The sequence below is a fragment of the Moschus berezovskii genome, chromosome X (assembly GCF_049115385.1).
Source record: "Moschus berezovskii isolate FMDL1 chromosome X, NW_MosBer_1.0, whole genome shotgun sequence".
Classification (NCBI taxonomy): Eukaryota; Metazoa; Chordata; class Mammalia; order Artiodactyla; family Moschidae; genus Moschus; species Moschus berezovskii.
In genome coordinates this window covers 115,012,756-115,033,966 of record NC_142488.1, presented here as the reverse complement: position 1 = coordinate 115,033,966, position 21,211 = coordinate 115,012,756, and the positions used below count along the sequence as shown (strand labels likewise).

The 21,211-nt window shown below is 40.3% G+C and overlaps 1 protein-coding gene across 1 annotated transcript in view; it reads left to right on the top strand.

Annotated features, from left to right (window-relative positions):
- TENM1 (teneurin transmembrane protein 1) overlaps positions 1-21,211 on the top strand; it is a 448,997-nt gene that overhangs the window by 248,595 nt on the left and 179,191 nt on the right. Inside the window, exon 12 of the mRNA XM_088834344.1 lies at positions 11,936-12,152. Within this exon, the coding sequence (XP_088690470.1) occupies positions 11,936-12,152 (217 nt within the window). The remainder of the gene's footprint in view (positions 1-11,935; positions 12,153-21,211) is intronic.

Genomic DNA, 21,211 nt, shown 5'->3' with positions numbered 1-21,211 from the left:
TTTCACTCTCCTCCTTCACCTTCATCAAGAGACTCTTTAGTTCCTCTTCGCTTTCTGCCATTAGACTGGTATCATCCGCATATCTGAGGTTGTAGATGTTTCTCCCACATATCTTAATTCCAACTTGTAATTTATCCAGCCTGGCATTTCTCATGATGTAGTCAGCATATGGGTTAAACAAACAGGGTGACCGCAAACAGCACTGTCGTACTCCTTTCTCAATCTTGAACCAATTGGTTGTTCCATACAGAGTTCTAACTGTTGCTTCTTGACCAGCATATAGGTTTCTCAGGAGACAGGTAAGATGGTCTGGTATTCCCATCTCTTTAAGAGCTTTCCACAGTTTGTTATGATCCACACAGTCAAAGGTTTTAGCATAGTTGATGAAACAGAGGTGGATGTTTTTCTAGAATTCCCTTGCTTTCTCTATGATCCTGTGAATGTTGGCAATTTGATCTTTGGCTCCTCTGCCTTTTCTAAACCCAGCTTGGACATCTGGAAGTTCTCAGTTTGCATAATGCTGAAGCCTAGCACGCAAGATTTTAAGCATGACCTTACTAGCATGGGTGCTTAGTCTCTCAGTCATGTCCAACTCTTTGCGACCCCATGGACTGTAGCCAGCCAGGCTCCTCTGTCCATGGGAGTTCTGCAGGCAAGAGTACTGGAGTGGGTTGCCAGGCCCTCCCCTACTAGCATGAGAGATGAGTGCAATTGTTCGATGGTTTGACCATCCTTTAGTACTTACCCTTCTTGGGAATTGGGATGAGGATTGACCTTTTCCAGTCCCATGGCCACTGCTGGGTCTTCCAGATTTTCTGACCTATTGAGTGTAACACCTTGATGGCATCATCCTTTATGGTTTTGAATACCTCTACCAGAATTCGATCTGAAGAACTATGTGTGCCTGAAGAACTATGGATGGAGGTCCGTAATATTGTACAGGAGGCAGTGAACAAAACTATCCCAAAGAAAAAGAAAAGCAAAAAGGCAAAGTGGTTATCCAAGGAGGCTTTACAAATAGATGAGGAAAGAAGAGAAGCAAAAAACAAGGGAGAAGGGGAAAGGTACATCCAACTAAACACAGAGTTCCAAAGAATAGCAAGGAGAGGCAAGATGGCCTTCTTCAATGAACAGTGCATAAAACTAGAGGAAAACAACAGAAGTGGAAAGACTAGAGATCTCCTCAGGAAAACTGAAGATATCAAGGGAATATTTTGCCCAAAAGTGGGCACAATAAAGGACAGAAATGGTAGAGACCTAGTAAATGCTAAAGAGATCAAGAAGAGATGGAAAGAATACACTGAAGAACTGTACAAAAAAGATCTTAATGAACCAGACCACTAAGATGGTGTGGTCAGTCACGTAGAGCCAGTGTGAAGTCAGGTGGGCCTTAGAAAGAAGCACTGCTGTTAATAAAGCTAGTGTCCTGAGTTAGGATTTGGAAAATGTAATCACCATATATTACAGGCTCATATGAATTGACATGAGAAAAGAAGTTTAGACATTGTATTAACTGAATCAGAAGAGGTAAAACAAAGGATAGTGAGAACAAGCTAGAACTATCGTATGTTAAAGAATAATTTTAAACTATGATAATTAAGACAAAGTGGTACTAGTCTAAGAGTTGACAGACCAATACAACCAAATAAAAGCTCAGGAACACACCCCAGTACAAGTATTTACCATATGATAAAACTAGCATCAGAAGTCAGTGGGGAAAAGAAGCATTATGAAATAAGTGGTGTTGAGTCAAATATGCAGATAACACCACCCTTATGGCAGAAAGTGAGGAAGAACTAAAGAGTCTCTTGATGAAAGTGAAAGAGGAGAGTGAAAAAGTCGGCTTAAAGCTCAACATTCAGAAAACTAAGACCATGGCATCCGGTCCCATCACTTCATGGCAAATAAATGGACGAACAGTAGAAACAGTGGCTGACTTTATTTTGGGGGGCTCCAAAATTACTACAGATGGTGACTACAGCCATGAAATTAAAAGATGCTTACTCCTTGGAAGGAAAGTTATGACCAACCTAGACAGCATATTAAAAAGCAGAGACATTACTTTGCCAACAAAGGTCTGTCTAGTCAAGGCTATGGTTTTTCCAGTAGTCATGTATGGATGTGAGAGTTGGACTATAAAGAAAGCTGAACGCAGAAGAATTGATGCTTTTGAATTGTGGTGTTGGACAAGAATCTTGCGAGTCCCTTGGACTGCAAGGAGATCCAACCAGTCCATCCTAAAGGAGATCAGTCCTGGGTGTTCATTGGAAGGACTGATGTTGAAGCTAAAACTCCAATACTTTGGCCACCTGATGCGAAGAGCTGACTCATTTGAAAAGACCCTGATGCTGGGAAAGATTGAAAGCAGGCAGAGAAGGGGACGACAAAGGATGAGAAGGTTGGATGGCATCACCGACTCAATGGACATGAGTCTGAGTAAACTCCGGGAGTTGGTGATGGACAGGGAGGCCTGGCATGTTGCAGTTTATGGGGTCTCAAAGAGTCAGACATGACTGAGCAACTGAACTGAACTGAGACAACTATTAAGAAAAAAAACATATTTTCAATTTATGTCATATTCCAAAAGAATAAAATATATAGCAATACTCAAGCTGATTAATGAGTTGAAAGTAAAAGAAAACTCAAACACAATTAGAAGAAAGTATAGGTGATAGATCTCAAGATTGGAAAGGACTTCTTAAACATAAAAGCTAGGAAAGAAACCACAACAGGAAAAGAATGATAAATTGGACTTTGTAAAACTTTCAAACTTCTTTGTATTCTTTGGCTGAGTTTATAGATCACTCAACATCTATTTGGAGATCTCAAAACCTGCATTGTCTGATATGGTAGCCACTAGCCACATGTGACTATTTGAATATAATTGAAATAACCTTAAAAATCTCATTTCTCAGCTGCGCTAGCCACATCTCAATTGCTCAGTAGTCACATGAGGCTAGTGACTACTGTGTTAGGACATATCTAGAGCATTCCTACCAATGGCAAAAGTTCTATTGGATAGTGCTGATCCAAATGTTTGATTCAAATATTTACCTTTCAGGCCAACATTTCAAATTGGGTACCCAATCTTCCATTCATTCATCACTGCCTTGTGCCAAGCATTGTGCTTGACACTAAGGAGAAAAAGACAAATGACTTTCTGCCTTCACGAGTTTATGGTTTACATATTAAACAAGAAACCACACAAAAAAGTATATATTTACAATTATAAAGAGTGCCATAAAATTTTTAGAGTGCTATAAACGTGTATAGTAGAACCTAACCCTGTCTATGTGGCAAGGGAGGCCTGACATGAGTCAGGAGAAGAATGTTCCATGCCAAGGAAACAGCATGTACAAATGCCCTGAGGTGAAACTGTACTAGACTCTTCTAGAAAGTGAAAGATAAGTTATTGTGGCTGGAATACAGTGAGTCAGGGAGAGAATGGTAGGAGCTGAGAATATAAAGGTCAGCACTGGCCAGATTATACAGAACATTGTAAATTTTTAAAGATTATCAGCTAGCAAACATTATTTTATTCATTCAAGTTATAAAGGAAGGAAGGTGATTTTTTATACTGTGGAAAGATTGTCACAGAGGTTAAAAAGATGCATAATAAGAGTGTTTAATCAAAACAGCCTTTATCTCTCTTATCTTTTAAGTATTTGTCACCTGTTTGTCAAAGTTTTTCTTATATAAACTCTTCCAGTGGGCTATACTCATATTCATTGGTAAAATCAATAAGTTAATTGCCTAAAAGAGAATGATCTTCCAGGAATCATTCTTCATAACAAGTCACCATTCATTAAGGACAATAGCTATTTGCAAGCCAGTTTAATGATGTAGTGTTTCTAGATCTAGAAATCAGCACCATGGGTGAATTATGAACACATATAAGTTCATGGATCAATAAGTCTCATGTTTTGAATGTCACCAGCATGCTGCAGTGTTTAATAAATAGGAAAATGAAATAGAAGGAGCAGTGAATTGATAACATTTGCTCTGTTTAAGGGCCCCTCCATTTACTTTTAAGCTTTAGCTGAGAAAAGAGGCTTGGCATTGGAAACATATTCCTTATTTTTTCTTCTGACCGTACCCCCCCCCATTTCCACGGAACTCATTTATTAGAAGATCATCTTAGTTATGAGAACCTAAACTGCCAAGTGACTCCAGATATAAGTGGAAGTTGGAACATCTAAACTCTATAACTCAGTTAACCATTCTATAACTGGATTTGTCACATCATCTGTCAACTAAGGCTAATAATACTTGACATCTTTCTGCTTGTGGTGAGAATGAATGAGAATGTTTGAAGTAGGGCTTCCCTGGTGGCTCAGATGGCAAAGAATCTGCCTGCAGTGCAGGAGACTTGGGTTCAATCCCTGAGTTGGGAAGATCCCCTGGAGAAGAGAATGGCTACCAACTCCAATATTCTTGCCTGGAGAATTCCACAGACAGAGGAGCCTGGAGGGCTATAGTCCATGGGGTTGCAAAAGAGTCAGACATGATGAGCAACTAACACTTTCACCTTTTTTCACTTTCAATATAAAGTGGGTAATAAAGGTGTGGTGTCAATGAAGAATCCATCTGTAACTTACCTATTTTGATGCATTAATTGAGCATTTATTAATTTATAGGTACATTTATAAATGTCTTATAAATAGGACTTTTAGGACATCCATTTATTCATCCAACAAATATTTATTGAAAGCTTACTTGGACTCAGGCACTGTTCTAGTCATTGAGGAAATAGCAATGAATAAAGAAGACTAAATCCTTGTTTCATGGACCTTATATTCTAGTTATGAGAGGCAAACAGTAAACCCCCCGATTTTTTAAACAGTATGATAGAAGCTGGTAAGTGTTATGGAGAAATTTTTAAGCAGGTTAAAACAAGATAGGAATGTGCAACAGAGGTGGACTTTTAAATATTGTGGTCAGAGGAAGCCTCACTGAGAAGGTGGCATTTGAGTAAAGAATTAAATGAAATAAGGAGTGGGCCATATTGACATTGGAGAGAAGAAGTTTCCAGGCATAGAAATAGTGGTGAAGAGAGTTGTGGGATACGGTAATGGGAGGGAGGTAAGGTAAGAGAGGTAAGAGAGAGATGGTGGAGAACCAGACTATGAGAAAGCAGGTCTCTGTCAGAACACTGGCTTTTATTCTGAGCAATGTGGAAGCCATTGATGGCAGGTGGGGAGGACGTGAGCATTAGTGGAATATAAACAGTTTACTTTCCCGATGCAGAAAAAGTAAATATAAATGCCCTTGAACCTCTCCCACTTTCTTTTTACTAATGCAGCAAAATACTAGGGTAAAAGTCAGCCTGAGTAAATGAAAAAAGATGAATTATAGACTATTTCCAAAGGAAATACAATCATGTTACCTTTGATGCTTATTAAGAGCAACAATGAAGCTACCAGAATTGCTTAGTAGAGGGCTTGCTTTAGTAAATACTTATGAATGATTCGAAATTAGTCCATTGTTTGTAGGTTCCTAAATGTCTGAGAAGATTCTGTTCAACTGAATCATTGGAATGATTAGCCCTTCAATTTCCTTTTCATTACTAATTTGCTTGGCAGATCCTCTATTCTATACACACTGAAAAGGTTAAGCTTCAGTCCAGCCCCCGTCCAAATGATAACAAATTCTGAACTTGTGAAATTCAATGAATAAAGATTTACTGTAGCATTAGTGTCCACTTAGAGCCACATAGATTCCTACCTATCTGACAACCTAATGAAGCAGAGTTCACAAAATGAACAAGTTCTAATGAACTGAATATGCTACAGAGAAGTTAATTGCCCTCTGGTCAGTGATAAGGCAACTTGAAAAGAAGCAAGTCTGAACATTTTAAGCTGCCACTGCAGACCATTGACATCTACACCTAGGAATCTGTCCCTGGACTCTTTGTTGTCTGTACAGTCTAGAATTTGGTTAATGACTATAGCTAAGTAACATTTATTGAGAGTGCTAGCTACTAAACCCTAAGCACTGTGCTAATATGATCATGATAGCATGTGATGGTCCTCACAACAGTTCTCTACTCATACCATCTAACAGATGAGGAAACTGAGAATCCAGGAGTTGCAGTAATTTGTAAATGGCAAAGTCAATGTTAGACCAAAGTTGTCGGATTCTTTCACCTTAACCACTTCATGTGTTCTAAATACTACATTAAGGGACTTCCCTAGTGGTCTAGCAGCTATGACTCTGTGCTCCCAATGCAGGGGGCCTGGGTTTGATCCTTGGTCAAGGAACTAGATCCCACAGGCCATAACTAAAAGATCCTGCATGTCTCAATGAAGACTGGAGATCCCCTGTACCACAACCGGGACCTGGCACAGTCAGCTAAATAAATATTTTTAAAACAGCTAAATATTACATTAATCAGGCACTTGGAGGTCTTACACCTAGGTCAGTAGTACTAGTAATACTACTTGGATGATGATGTCAGGCATGTTATTTGTAGTCAGAACACTGGGTATTAATATGACTCCCAAATTTCTTCCAACCACATTTCAGCTTCCCCTCATTTATTTGTGAAATGGAGATGCGAATGTCTACCAAACAGGGTTGTCACAGGGATTTACACATGGGAGTACCTAGTGCCATACCTGACACATATTAACTAAACAATGCTGTTGCTGCTGCTGTTTAGTCACTAAGTTGTGTCCAATTCTTTGTGACCCTATAGACTGCAACCCTCCAGGTTCCTCTGTCCATGGGATTTCCCAGGGAAAAATACTGGAATGGGTTGCCATTTCCTTCTCCAGGGGATCTTCCTGACCCAGAGATCTAACCCACGTTTCCTGCATTATAGGCAGATTCCTTACCACTGAGCCACCTGGAAGGCCGTTAACTAATCTATGCATGCTTGCATGCATGTATGCGTACTAAGTCACTTCAGTCATGTCCAACTCTTTGCAACCCTATGGACTGTAGCCCACTAGGCTCCTCTGTCCATGGGATTCTCCAGGCAAGAATACTAGAGTGGGTTGCCATGCCCTCCTCCAGGGGGCCTTCCCCACCCAGGGATCGAACCCCTGTCTCTAGCGTCTCCTGCATTGGCAGGCAGGTTCTTTACCACTAGTGCCACCTGGGAAGCCCCTAACTAATCTATACATGTTGCCAAATCCTTTTGGATAGCCTACCATGAACTAGTTGTCCCTTTTCATCAAAGTGATAATATGGGCGCTGTCCCTAAGAAGATATATAGTTGTAAATTCATTTTAAGGATTAGGAAAATATGGGTTTTCCCTATATCATTCATATTCCCTCATTCAATCCGGCTTTCAACCAAGGGCATGCATCTAATAGGTAAAAGTTAAATAATGAAGAAATGTTCGAAGAAATCAGTGTCCTTGATCTTCATGATCTCCAACTGAGCCAGCTGGAATGGCCCTTACCTGGCTGGCAAAGCTAGGATCAGTGAATGCTATGTTTAGTCCTTTAAGACAATTTAACCTCCCTTTTTTTGCAAGCTTTTATTTTTATTCCTTTAAAGGGAATAGGCCCCAAAAGTAAAATAAGTTAACATTTCATGTGTCCATATCTGACACCTTGAGCCTGGCTGTCAGGAGGGTACCACAGCTTCTAGTTCAGAATGATAAAAGACCCATTAATAGCCAAAGGAAGAAAAAAAGCATCCCACACACATGCAGTGTGACTGTCATTTACACTTCTTTGTAACAGTCTAGACATACTGTATGGAGTGTTATCCAGGTGATAATTGGTAAGAAGATCTTTGCCCATGTACTGGGCTTACCCATGAATTATAACTCAGGGGTTGCATACCATTATTGGTTGGCTTGCCTGTAGCCTTTCTAGATTCAAGAGAAGTTGTACTATTCTCTCAGAAATCAGAGGTCTTAGAGGGTCAACCCCGTATAATAGACAATTATAGCATATGAAACATTAGCTTGGGATTTATAGCCCATAATTCTATGAGAATGTGAGTCCAAATTTTCAATTGGCTGTGTTTAGTTTTAGTCTCCAGTTTTGAAGATCATTTGGGCATTACTATTTATTTAAAATCCATTTATTTTCAAAAATAAGTTAGAATCTTGTGGTTGACAGATTGAAACCTGTGAAAGCCCAATCTTATGACTACTGCACTCGCTGCCAATTGAAAGATAAAGGTGACTGCCCATCTGAAAAAGCAGTTTTTCATTGTTTAGTATTTTATGCACCAATTCCAGACATAGGAAAACTGTTTTCATCAGACTGATATTTTTGCCAGCTTTTCAGCACATCCGGATGTTTCATTAGCAGAGTCAAGAGGGAAGATGCTAAGAGGAGGCTATGAGCAGTGTCCTAGAGGGAGAGGTGGTTGAGGCATCTACAATCTAGAAAAAATCTGTTCATAAAATTTGCTGAATGAGGGGAGAAAGGGGACCAGAAGGGAACCTCTTAGTAAAACTAATCCACACTTAAAAATTATTCATCAGTGAAAAAGAAACATGTATACAGAAAAGCAAAAAGCAGGGGCAAAAATACAATGAACTAACAGCAGAGGCCAGAAAGCAGCAAACTGCATTTTAAATCAAAGTGGTGTCTATGGTACAGGGAATTTGAAAGGACCTCATGTGGGGAAAAATATTTCCTGGGTGCCCTGGGGCTACTGTTCCAAATGCCTACTCCCTTGGTGTTCCTGGCTTCCATTGCCTCCAGCTGTGGTGCATCCCTCTCCAGCTCAACAGGAGCAGTCTTGTAAGCACCTGAGAGCAAGCAAAAGAGCCACATGAAACCCGTGCTAGTGACTTTCATCATCAGCCTAAGGAGCCGTGATCCATCCACACCTCCCTATTCCACGGCAAGCAAGAAGTTGAGCATCTTTATATTTACCCTTGTTAAGCATTGACACTAGAGCTGCTTGTCTGCTTTAAGGACCTTGAAAGGACTTTATTTTTTTTTTCCGTATTGGCTGTGGAATGAAGTGTCTATTTGCTCAGTTAATCACTCCAGCCCCTTCTTTTTGCAGTTAACTCTCTTGTAACACCTATAGCAGGTTTAACAAGTATAAGAGTCAGCTGTTTTGTGTGCCTATTCCTCCTACTAAGCTCTGAGCTCCTAAAAACAGGAGAAGAGTTGGTTTTAGCTTTTTACTTCCCAGGCACCTAACACAGTGCTGTGTACCTACAGTCAGCCCTTTGTATCCTCACATTCCACACCTGTGGATCCAAACGGCCACAGATCAAAAATATTTGGGGGAAAAAAAAGAATTCCAGAAAGTTCCTAAGAGCAAAACTTTAATTTGGCGCACCCCTCATAACTATTTACATAGCATTTACATTATACTTATAACTGTGTACATGGTATTTACATTGTATCAGTTCCCTGGTCGGTAGTAAAGAATCCTTCTGCCAATGCAGTTCGATCCCTGGTTAGGAAGATCCCCTGGAGGAGGGCATGGCAACCCACTCCAGTATTCTTGCCTGGGAAATCCCATGGACAGAGAAGCCTGGCAGGCTACAGTCCACAGGGTCACAAAAAGTTAGACAGGACTTAGTCACTAAACAACAAAGGCATTATAAGTAATCTAGAGATGACAAAGTATACAGGAGGATATGCATAGGTTATGTGCAAATACTATACCATTTTATATAAAGGAGTGAGTCCCCTCGTGGCTCAGATGGTGACAAGTCTGCCTGCAATGCAAGAGACCAGGTTCAATCCCTGGGTCAGGAAGATCCCCTGGAGAAGGGAGTGGCAAGCTACTCCAGTATTCTTGCCTGGAGAATCCCATAGACAGAGGAGCCTGGTAGGCTAGAGTCCATGGAGTCACAGAGTTGGACACAACTGAGCGGACTCACACTTTCACTTTTGAGTGTCTTCGGATTTGGGTATCTGTAGGCGTCCTGGGACCAATCACCCTCAGATACCAAGGAATGACTGTGTACCACATCATTCCTCTACCAAAGAATGAAGCTTTTATGTGATATATTTATTGGAACAACCCTGGATTCTGGAGTCTGGAATAAATGGTGAAGGCCTAGGAATGAAACAGAGTCACTTATCACTATATACAGGAAGTTACTTAATATATGCCTCAGATAATGCTGTTCGGGACAAGTAAGTTCTAGTCACTTCCACAGATTCTCAAAAAAAGTGGCTCTGAAAATTTAGTATGCTTCAGAATCACCCAGATTAAGTATGGCATAATCCTGGGCTCTGAGGAAATTCTGCTTTAATAGGTGGGACTGAAGAATATACAGGTTTAATAAACTCTCCAGTAATTGATTCAAACTCTCCAGGTAATTTTCAGAAGTGAAAATCACTGCTCTACTTTAGACATTTTGTCACCATAAGCATACCAACTTCTACTGTGAGAGTTAGGACTAGACAAGTATGTTTGGAGAATTTTTTAAAGTACAAACAAATTCTGGTTGGTAAGCCTTTGTTAATTGTGTGTTTAGAAATGTACATGATGTGATAAATTCAAAAAAAAATATAAGAAATAGTTATTTTCCTGGAAGTATGGTCTTGATGAGGAAGAAGGAAACTTCAAAAGAGTGATATCTATTTTATCAGTTCAGTTCAGTCACTCAGTCATGTCCAACTCTTTGCTACCCCATGGACTGCAGCACGCCAGGCTTCCCTGTCCATCACCAACTCCCGGAGCTTGCTCAAACTCATGTCCATTGAGTCAGTGATGCCATCCAACCATCTCATCCTCTGTCATCCCCTCCTCCTCCCGCCTTCAGTCTTTTCCAGCATCAGGGTCTTTTCCAATGAGTCAGTTCTTCGCATCAGGTGGCCAAAGTATTAGAGCTTCAGCTTCAACATCAATCCTTCCAAGGAATATTCAGGACTGATTTGTTTTAGGATTGACTGGTTTGATCTCCTTGCAGTCCAAGGGAGTCTCAAGAGTCTTCTTCAACACCACAGTTCAAAAGCATCAATTCTTCGGTGCTCAGCTTTCTTTATGGTCCAACTCGCACATCCATACATGACTACTGGAAAAAACTTAGCTTTGACTAGACGGACATTTGTCAGCAAAGTAATGTCTCTGCTTGTTAATATGCTGTCTAGGTTGGTCATAGCTTTTCTTGCTAGGAGCAAGCATCTTTTAATTTCATGGCTGCAGCCATCATCTGCAGTGATTTTGGAGCCCAAGAGAATAAAGTCTGTCAATGAATACTGGAATGGGTAGCCAGTTCCCTTCTCCAGGGGATCTTCCCAACCCAGGGATTGAACCCAGGTCTCCCGCATTGCAGGCATATTTTTTTACCATCTGAGCCACCAGGGAAGCCCTATCTATTTTATACATCATATCAGTAATATATATGTATCAATCTCCCAAAACCTTCTACCCCTCTTCCCCCTTGATATCCATGTATGTTTTTCCCTACATCTGTATCTCTGTTCCTGCCCTGCAAATAGGATCATCTATACCATTTTTCTAGATTCTACATATATGCATTGGTATATGACATTTATTTTTCTCATTCTGACTTTCTTCACTCTGTGTGACACTCTCTAAGTCCATCCATGTCTCTATAAATGACCCAGTTTCATTCCTTTTTATTGGTAATATTCCATTGTGTATATATACACCACAGCTCCTTTGTCTATTCCTGTCGATGGACAGTGGAAACTAAGACAACATTGTAAAGCAAGCATACTCCAATAAAAATTAATTTTTAAAAAAGTGGTAACTAATAGAATACTCTCTTCAAATGCTAACCAATGTAGTACTGCAGGAGGACTCAGGAAGGAAAGATTTATGAACAAAATAGTTTGAATTTCACTGATGTGCTATGTAAACTCAGAGAGATCGAAAGATAAATCATGAGAAATACATGAATTAATAGATTCTAAACTCAAAACAAGGACAGTTACCTTTGGCTATATTCTAGATTTTTCTCCATTTGTGCATATTTTAAATTATGTTGTTTCTCCTGAAGCTAAATTTCAAACATTTCTTTTTCAGATGGTTTAACTGACTGTGTGGACCCGGATTGTTGTCAACAAAGCAACTGTTATGTCAGTCCTCTCTGCCAGGGCTCACCAGATCCTCTTGACCTCATTCAGCAGAGCCAATCTCTCTTGTCTCAGCACACTTCAAGACTCTTCTATGATCGAATCAAATTCCTTATTGGCAAGGACAGTACTCATGTCATTCCTCCAGAGATCTCATTTGACAGCAGGTATATGTGTATTTATTTTATTCCTTAATGAACCGTGGTCAGGTTTTTCTTTAACTGTGAAAGAAACACACACATACACACACAAAACTCACATGATGTATATTATTCATGGTGAAGTGTAAACAAGGCTTTTAATGACAAAAACAGAAGTATAATTTACAAATTTATTGTTTAGCTTCTGGATTGATCCCTTGAAAAATTCTTGAATTTCAGAATTTAATTCTTGAATTTCAGAATTTAAATTTTAAGTTTCATTCTATGGGTGTAAAACATTTCCATATGAGAGAATTGGGTGCCTTCGATAGTCTAAAGTGAAATGCAAGACTTGCGAAAATCTGTCTTCTAGGAAAGCTCAAATGTGTGAATTGTCACTAAAGACCTGAGACCAAAATCCAACCCATTAGATGAAAATTTTTTTTAAAATTAACTTACTTATCTGAAATGTGATAACATGAATTTGCTCATTGTCCTTCTCTGCTTCATCTTCAGCAATGATACATTTTAGTCATTCAGTTCTCGCTCAGTCGTGTCTGACTCTTTGCGACCCCATGAATCACAGCATTAGCACTAGATATAAGTAAGTCACTGAAGTCAATATTTCTGATCGCTTAAAAATGTCCTCCTTTGTTCATGCCACAATTAAACATGTTTAAATATTGTTGTTATACAGTAAGGATGTTTATCTCTCAAAATAGGAAGTCCAGCAGTTGTGGGGTTCAAGGCTTGGCTGAGCTAAGGCTTTAGTACCATCATCAAGGCCCCAGGTCCTTTACATTTCTCTAGTCTACCACCTTCAGCAGAAACTTCATTCTCAGGTTGATAGAAAGATGGTTGTGGCAGGTGCAAGTTCAATTCAGACGCAATAAAGACCAAGGATAAAAAAGAAATATCCCCCCAAGCATGGAATATAGAGTCTTCCCTTCATTCTGTTTCTGATATTTCAGTAGCTTCTAGACTATTACAAACAGAAAGTTAAAAAAAAAAACATGGAAAGTATTTGTCCGGGAGCGCTTGTCTACATCCCGTCCACACAGTCACACCCTGGTGGGTATTATCAGTCCCTGATGAAAGCTCAGTCAAGAGTTTATATTGATCTGAGTGACAATCTAAGAAAATTACAATTCAGTCTTGACCCCTGTACACAGTAGGAAAGGGGTAAAAAGCACGTGCATGGAGATTTAAAACAGTCAACATCCTTCTCCCAAATTGTATACCAGAACTGTAATTGAAACTTAAAAATTTCTCATTATGTTTATTTTTCTTTCTTCTTGATCTGTTATTTTTTTGTTTTGGTTTTGAAATTTTTTTATTATTTATGTATCTGTTTGGCCGCACTGGGTCTTTGCTGCTATGCACCAGCTTTCCCTAGCTGCGGCGAGCGGGGGCTCCTCTCTGTTTTAGTGCACAGACTTCTCACTGGAGTCATTTCTTTTGTTGTGGGACATAGGCTCTAGGTGCATAGGTTTCAGTAGTTGTGGCTCACGGGCCCTGGAGCATGTAGACTTTGATAGTTGTGGTGCACAGGCTTAGTTGCTTCTCATTATGTTTATTACGTGCAGTTCTAACCTTTTAAATCTTTAAACAGAACCCCAAACTCAAATGCCAATGCGCCACAAGAAAGACCTTCTGTGCCAGGGGATCTAGTCAAAGTTTGCCTTCTTTCAAGAGACTCAGTCATCCCCATCTTGAAGTATCGCCCCCAGTTCAATAACAAGTCTGGGGTAATTTCAAATGGCTGCAGTCAAAGTATTTATTTAGATAGTAGGGGCTTATTTATTACACTCCAGAGGAACAAAGGAAACAAAAAACCTTCATGCTTAAGGAAATTCAGTCAAAATGAAGAAAAGAAGGTAAATGAAATAACAACTTCCATGACATGGAGATACATATTTAAATAACTCACTGAACTCAAGTAAAGGGAGCAAGTCAGGACCTGAGAGAGACAGGAGCCAAGTTATTGTGACCCAGAGGAGGGCGTTTGAGCAATAAACTTAGAAAAGTGAAGAGAAATTCCAGCCCCTGTGATTCAGCTTCATGCTTCAGCAGTGTTTGCCAGCCACTCACAGAGTGAACAAACCTATTACTTGTGGTGCTTAATGCCCTTCTCCTCCTCCTGGCTTGATTGAGTTTTCCTTATTCTTTTGTAAAAGGCTCCAAGTTATCAAGTAGCTCTGAAAGTCGCTTTTAAATTCAGAACTACGGTCTCCTTCACCCAGTGGTCTCAGCTCTGACACACATCTCTAATCTGTCAGGAAAGGGAAATAGTTGAGGACAAGCAATCTAATTCCTCTAAAAAATCAACACATAATACAGTGTTATTCAGAGAATCTCTGGATAAAATAAATCCAACTCTGATCATGTAGAGTATAAGTAATAATAGTTATAAGCTCTTACATCTCTATTGTACTTTTTAGTTTGTGCAGCTTTCAAACAAACATTATTTCATTATATCCTCACAGTATCCCTGTGAAGTAGGTATTGTCTTGGTGCATTTTATATATGAGAAAACTGAGGTTCAGAGAGATTAAATAATTGTCCAACATAACACAGCCAATAGCCTTGTTTTGTAACAACTTTTTTTTTTTAATTAGAGGGTAATTGCTTTACAATGTTATGTTGGTTTCTGCCATGCTGCTGCTGCTGCTGCTAAGTCGCTTCAGTCGTATCCGACTCTGTGTAACCCCATAGACGGCAGCCCACCAGGCTCCTCCATCCATGGGATTCTCCGGGCAAGAGTACTGGAGCGGGGTGCCATCGCCATCTCCGGAGCTTCTCTCCTGCCCACCCCCTACCCCAGTCTTCTAGGTTATCGTGGAGCACCAGGCTGAGCTCCCTGTATTTCACAGTGGCTTCCCACTAGCTAGCTATTTTACCATGGTAGTATATATATGTCAATGCTACTCTCTCAGTTCATCCCACATTCTCCTTCCCCTTGTGTCCACAAGTCCGTTCTCTACATCTGTGTGTCCATTCCTGCTCTGCAAATATGTTCATCAGTGCCATTTTCCTAGATCCCATATATATGCACTAATATACAGTGTTTGTTTTTCTCTTTCTGACTTACTTCACTCTGTATAACAGGCTCTAGCTTCATCCACCTCACTAGAACTGACTCAAATTCACTCCTTTTATGGCTGAGTAATATTCCATTGTATAAGTATACCACATCTTCTTTATCCATTCATCTGTCAGTAGACATCTAGGTTGCTTCCATGTCCTGACTACTGTAAATAGTGCTGCAATGAACATTGGGATGCATGTGTCTTTTTCAGTTATGATTTTCTCATGGTATATGCCCAGTAGTGGGTCACATGGTAGTTTTATTCCTATGTAGTAACTCTTGTAATCTTTCTGTTACACCACTGCTGCCTCATTTCAACTTGTTTTTAAATAAGCCAAGTGACTGAGATCTAATTTATACAGGATGAATGACATCTGGTTGAATGACATCTGGAAACCAGGCAATATTGTAAAATCCACCTCATTTGAACACATTTCAATGATATTTCGATGATATTATTTACAGACTTCAAGCCAGTGGTAATGAACTTCTTGATAGAACAACTGGTAAAATGGGCCTTTTGCTACATGTGAATTGTTATTAAGCACTTCTTTTGTGTCAGGGCTCATACTCAGCTTTTACATGTGTTATTTAATCCTTACAAAAACTTGATATGGTAGATACCATTGTGATCCCCAGTTTTGGGGTAAGAAAACAGTAACTGAGATGTCAAGTTGCTTGCCCAAGGTCACAATCAGTGAGTGTCAGAGCCAGGATCTGAACGCAAGCAGATTCATACTGAGAGCCAGACTTCTAAACCACTATGTTGAGCCACTTTGGCTCCTTAGAGAGCTGGGCTAAAGACTTTTGGCCTTATACATATCTGACTGTGGGGTTGCTCTCCTCAGACAGATCTAGAACACAGGTACTGTAATCAGGGAATCCAATTTGCTCTTAGGTTTTTGCCACATAATTGTATGATAGCTGGGGAAGCAGAGGAAGAAATCATTGCTGAGGGGCTTATTTTCCTACTGGCAAACTGTGAGCCACACAGAGGACTTGCTGCTGAGTGTTGCCACCTTCAGAGGCCTGTGAGTTAAAGATGGTGGCATATAGGTGACTAAGGATGCATAAAGGTTAAATAGCTGTTCATCCTTGTGCATCCAAGTGAGACTAGCTTTCTTGTTGTGAGTTCTCTGCACTGGTATGTGAGAGCATGTGGAACGTGGACCTCATGTGCCCCTGATGGTGTGATATCACTGGCAACACGCCATTTGCCCACAGTAGAGTCTCCCAGCAAGCCTGTCAGTTACCATTTTTTCCTTAAATACATTTTACCCTGTAGCCTGAGTTTCTTTCTTTTCAACTGACTCCAAAGATGACTACAAAGTAAACCACATATTCTGCACGCCCTGTATGACTTATTACTTTTTAATAATGTAAATAGGTGAACAGAAGCATTATTGATCTTCAGTGTCTAAGCATTTAATCACTATTAATAATGTAAAAGGTTTTTATAAATATGTAAAAACAAGAGTACATTAAACTAAACGACAGCAGTAATTTGCAAAGCCAGACATTTCACTCGCCATCACTAATGGAGAAGTGCATTTAAAAAACAAAATCCTACCGGGGTTAGTGCAACCGCTGACAGCAAGGTCTGGCCAAACTCATTTGTCTGTTTTGTAGCCACGAGAGGCTGATCTGCACATCAATCCACATCTAGTGTCTACATCGGCCTGACTTACTATCAGCCCACAGCTATATTTTGTTTGACCCAACATTTAGAAACTAAGAGATCAAACATAAAAATTGGAATGTCTTCATTCTCTAGAAAATTGACAAAATTTGACATCTCTGGTATAGATGTTCCAGAATTGAGGGCCAGCCACTCCCCTGGAATGATGATGGCATGCCTCTCTAGCTCACCAGTCACTGGTTCCCTTGCTCCTGGCTCAACTATCGCACTTTTAATGTCCTGCCTGACCCTGCTAGCATTTGAGTTTGTAACATCCGGACTACACAGCTTCTCTAGCTTTCTGTGGGAAGACCTCAAGTGTTTTGTTTTGTTTTTTTCCTTTCTGATCTGTTTCCCTGAGAGTCTGTAAAAATCCTATCTTAACTAAGAGGAAAAAAAGTGACTGAGCATGAACTAGAAATCAGATTAATGGAAGGATATTTCCACCAATATTTCACTAAGGGGCCTGCGTGCACCTCATGAGTAAGTTGATAGACACTCTGCCTCACACCTTAGGCTAATAGACTCCAATTTGCTCCACCATAGTGGAAACAAAATGTCCACTTTCTGTGAGAAAGATGTGGATATTAAGAGGCATTTACTATTATGTTTGTCACTTAGAGTAAGTTTTAAGAACAATTGGATGGCATCACCCACTCGATGGACATGAGTTTGAGTGAACTCTGGGAGTTGGTGATGGATAGGGAGGCCTGGCGTGCTGTGATTCATGGGGTCGCAAAGAGTCGGACACGACTGAGCAACTGAACTGAACTGAACTAAACTGAAAGATCTTAAAATTTGCAGCGCTACTGCTGGGTGTGGTTGTGGCAGTCTCATGCACCTGCTTCTACTGGAATCCTTAGCCTAGTTGAAAAGCGCTAAAAGCGCTAAGCACACGAGCGGAGAAGGCAATGGCAAGCCACTCCAGTACTCTTGCCTAGAAAATCCCGTGGATGGAGCAGCCTGGTAGGCTGCAGTCCGTGGGGTCGCTAAGGGTCGGACACGACTGAGCGACTTTACTTTCACTTTTCACTTTCACACATTGGAGAAGGAAATGGCAACCCACTCCAGTGTTCTTGCCTGGAGAATCCCAGGGACGGGGGAGCCTGGTGGGCTTCCGTCTATGGGGTCACACAGAGTCGGACACGACTGAAGTGACTTAGCAGCAGTAGCAGCAAGCACACGAGGGCTTCCCTGGTAGCTCAGGGGTAAAGAATCTGTCTGCAGTGCAGGAGACATGGGTTCAACCCTGGGTCAGGAAACTCCCCTGGAGGAGGAAGTGGCAATCCATTCTACTACTCTTGCCTGGAGAATCCCATGGACAAAAGAACCTGGTGGGCTACAGTTCATGGGGTCACAAAGGGTCGGACACAACTGAGCAACTAAACAAAAACAAAGCCCATGACAGTGGTGTTAACAGGCTGCAAAATGAAGAGGTTGAGCAGGGTGATAGGTTTCTTCTAGTTCTAACTCTCTGTGAAGTTGCTATATTTCAAATTCTCATGCCACTCTGGGATGTGCAGTGCAGAAGCTCTGAACCATCCTCACTGCTAAATCTGATTTCTGTGAGGACAAGGATCAAGTCTGATTTGTTCTCTTATTTTGATTATCTATCACTGTATAGAAAACTCCTCCAAAATATAGTGGATTAGAATAATTGATTATGATTACATTTCTTGATTCTGTGGGTTAGAAAATAAGGCGGGGTGGGGGGGAAGGAAAGGAAGGAAGCATAAGAAATTCTGACAGGGTATGGCCAGGATGACTTGCCTTTACTCCATGATATTTGGGCTTTTAGCTAATCTAACTCAGCTGGGAGCTAGAAGAGCTGGATAGCCTCCAGGAATCCCTCTTCCTGCTTAAATCCTCTCCATTCAGGCTTCCTATGGGCATGGCAGCCAACCTTGAGTTTTTCTGAGCTCAGAACTCCAAGTTGGAGTATTCCAAGAGACAGGAACCAGAAGGTGCCAGTCTCTTAAGACCTGGGTCCTAAAGCATGCCAGTGCCATTTGTGTAACATACTATGTTTTAAAGCAATCACAGAGGTTGTTCAGATTCAAAGAGAGGGCCGTAAATCCTACCTCTTACTGAGAGAAGTACCAAAGAATGTATGACCATCTTTAATCTACCACACCACCACATCTCCAGATTCTAACACAGGATTTGGCAGAAAAGAGGTTAAAAAAATAAGTGCATGAGTGAGTGACATAGATGCAATGATATTGAAGTGCTCTTCTCATATTTACTAATGAAAAACTCATTTTGGTTGCCTAGAACACACAGATGATATTAGGACCTCAAATTAGTTAATTCCCAAATGTCAGAGCAGCCTAAAGGTAAGGTTACTGTTCTCCAAATAGCACAGGAACAAATTCATAAAAGATGAAGTGATTATATAACAGTAGCAAAGTAATTACTCCTGGTTTTTTTTTTTTTTAACTTATGAGACATTCCACCACTGGCAGAGCCTGTCCATAATTGACATCATTTATAACTTTGTGTAACCATCAATAATGCTCTCTGCCTTCAGTGGGCTTGATAATCAAAACTTAGAACCAAGAAAAAATTAGAAAATAATGAGCAATATCAGGGAGTCAGTAGGAAGGCTCCTGTGAACTAGCTCACTTTGGCGTTCCAGCTCGTGAGAAAACCCAAGACAAGCGCCCCAAAACAAACTGAAGTGCTGCAAATGCCTTGAGCATAGCCTTCTTGGCAAACTATTTACCCAAGTCCTTCCCTTCCTTTATGACACTCCCCTCCATAATGAAATCTTGATGCACACACCTGATTATTCATGATACCAGGTAACAGCCATAATTACTTATCATAACTTATTTAATAAAATATGCTTTTATGCACTTAGTTGATTTGGGAACGTATACCTTGTGAAATCCCGTGAATGGCAAAATGAGTTATTACATCAAGACTGAGGTTAAGGGAAAGGCTAAAGGAAGATGATCATTGCTGCAGAAGTTGCTGATCTTGGATTAGACTAAAGACTTAAGAATAACCATACTTGACAGATACAAATTATTGTTTTTGAAATGTACACTTTACTGATACATTAATATTTCCAGAGTTACTGAGGATTTTAACTTTCTCTGCAAGATTTACCAAAGTCCTCTGCTCTCCCTAATGTAATCTAATATCCTGCTATCAACTCATTTTTACAAAATGATGAAGATACATGTTCACTCCTTTATTCAACAGTTATTTCTTAAGTCACCCACGCTGTGCCAGGAACTGTGGAGATGGGGGTAAACAAAAGAAACAGGGTCCCCTTATTTACAGAATTCCCTTTACATTCCAGTGGGGGAAACAGTTAAAATTTCATGTAGATACATAAAAAATTAAATGAAATATAAATTTTAATAAATTCTGTGGGTTATGGATTATGGATTGGGGTTCATCAACTCAGAGTCCCAAATTCTGCTGCTTTGCTGGAGTAGACAGGTAACCTAAATGGATGTAAGAGAAGACATATTCTACCAGATGAGACAAAGTCATTAAACAATTTCAGAAGGGAGACTGACCTGGAAGTTTTCAGCAGTCATTCAGAGATGTGACTAATTGACTCAGGTGAGCATGAGGAGCTGCTAAAATGGACACTCACAGGAGTCTATTGGTGACTTGCAAGAAAAAATTCAAAGTTTATTGGGACAGTGAGCAGCTTAACTATTTGCAAGACATTTCATCCTATGACATCTGGAGCTATATATAATTTTTAGTACAGTTTGAAATGTTTGTGTTAGATGAATTCAAGGGGAAAAAACAATCACCCAAAAAAACTCCCATTCACCACAGTGAAAAAATGTCCCCATTAACCACACTTTGGCATCATTTGAAATGATAGATCCTACAATTTCTTTCAAGATAATCCACATTTGGGGAATATTAATCATTTCATCTTGAGACTGATGAAAATGACAGTGTTTACTTGGTTCATGTATTGGCACTGTCCTAGGCTCCAGACTACAGCAGACAAATTGGCTTCCCTGGTGGCTCAGACGGTAAAGAATGCACCTATAATGCGGAAGATCCTGGTTCAATCCCTGGGTCAGGAAGATGCCCTGGAGGAGGGCATGGCAACCCACTCCAGTATTCTTATCTGGAAAATTCCATGGGCAGGAGCCTGGCAGGCTGCAGTCCATGGGGTTGCAAATAGTTGGACACGACTGAATGACTATATAGTCCAGTGAAGAAAACTGACAATAATGAAAAAGGTAAATGTCAAGGAGGAATAGGTACTGTCGAGTGAGGTAAAGAAAGGTTAGGGACAAAGAGTGACCATTTTAGACAGAGTGGTCTGGGAAATCCTCT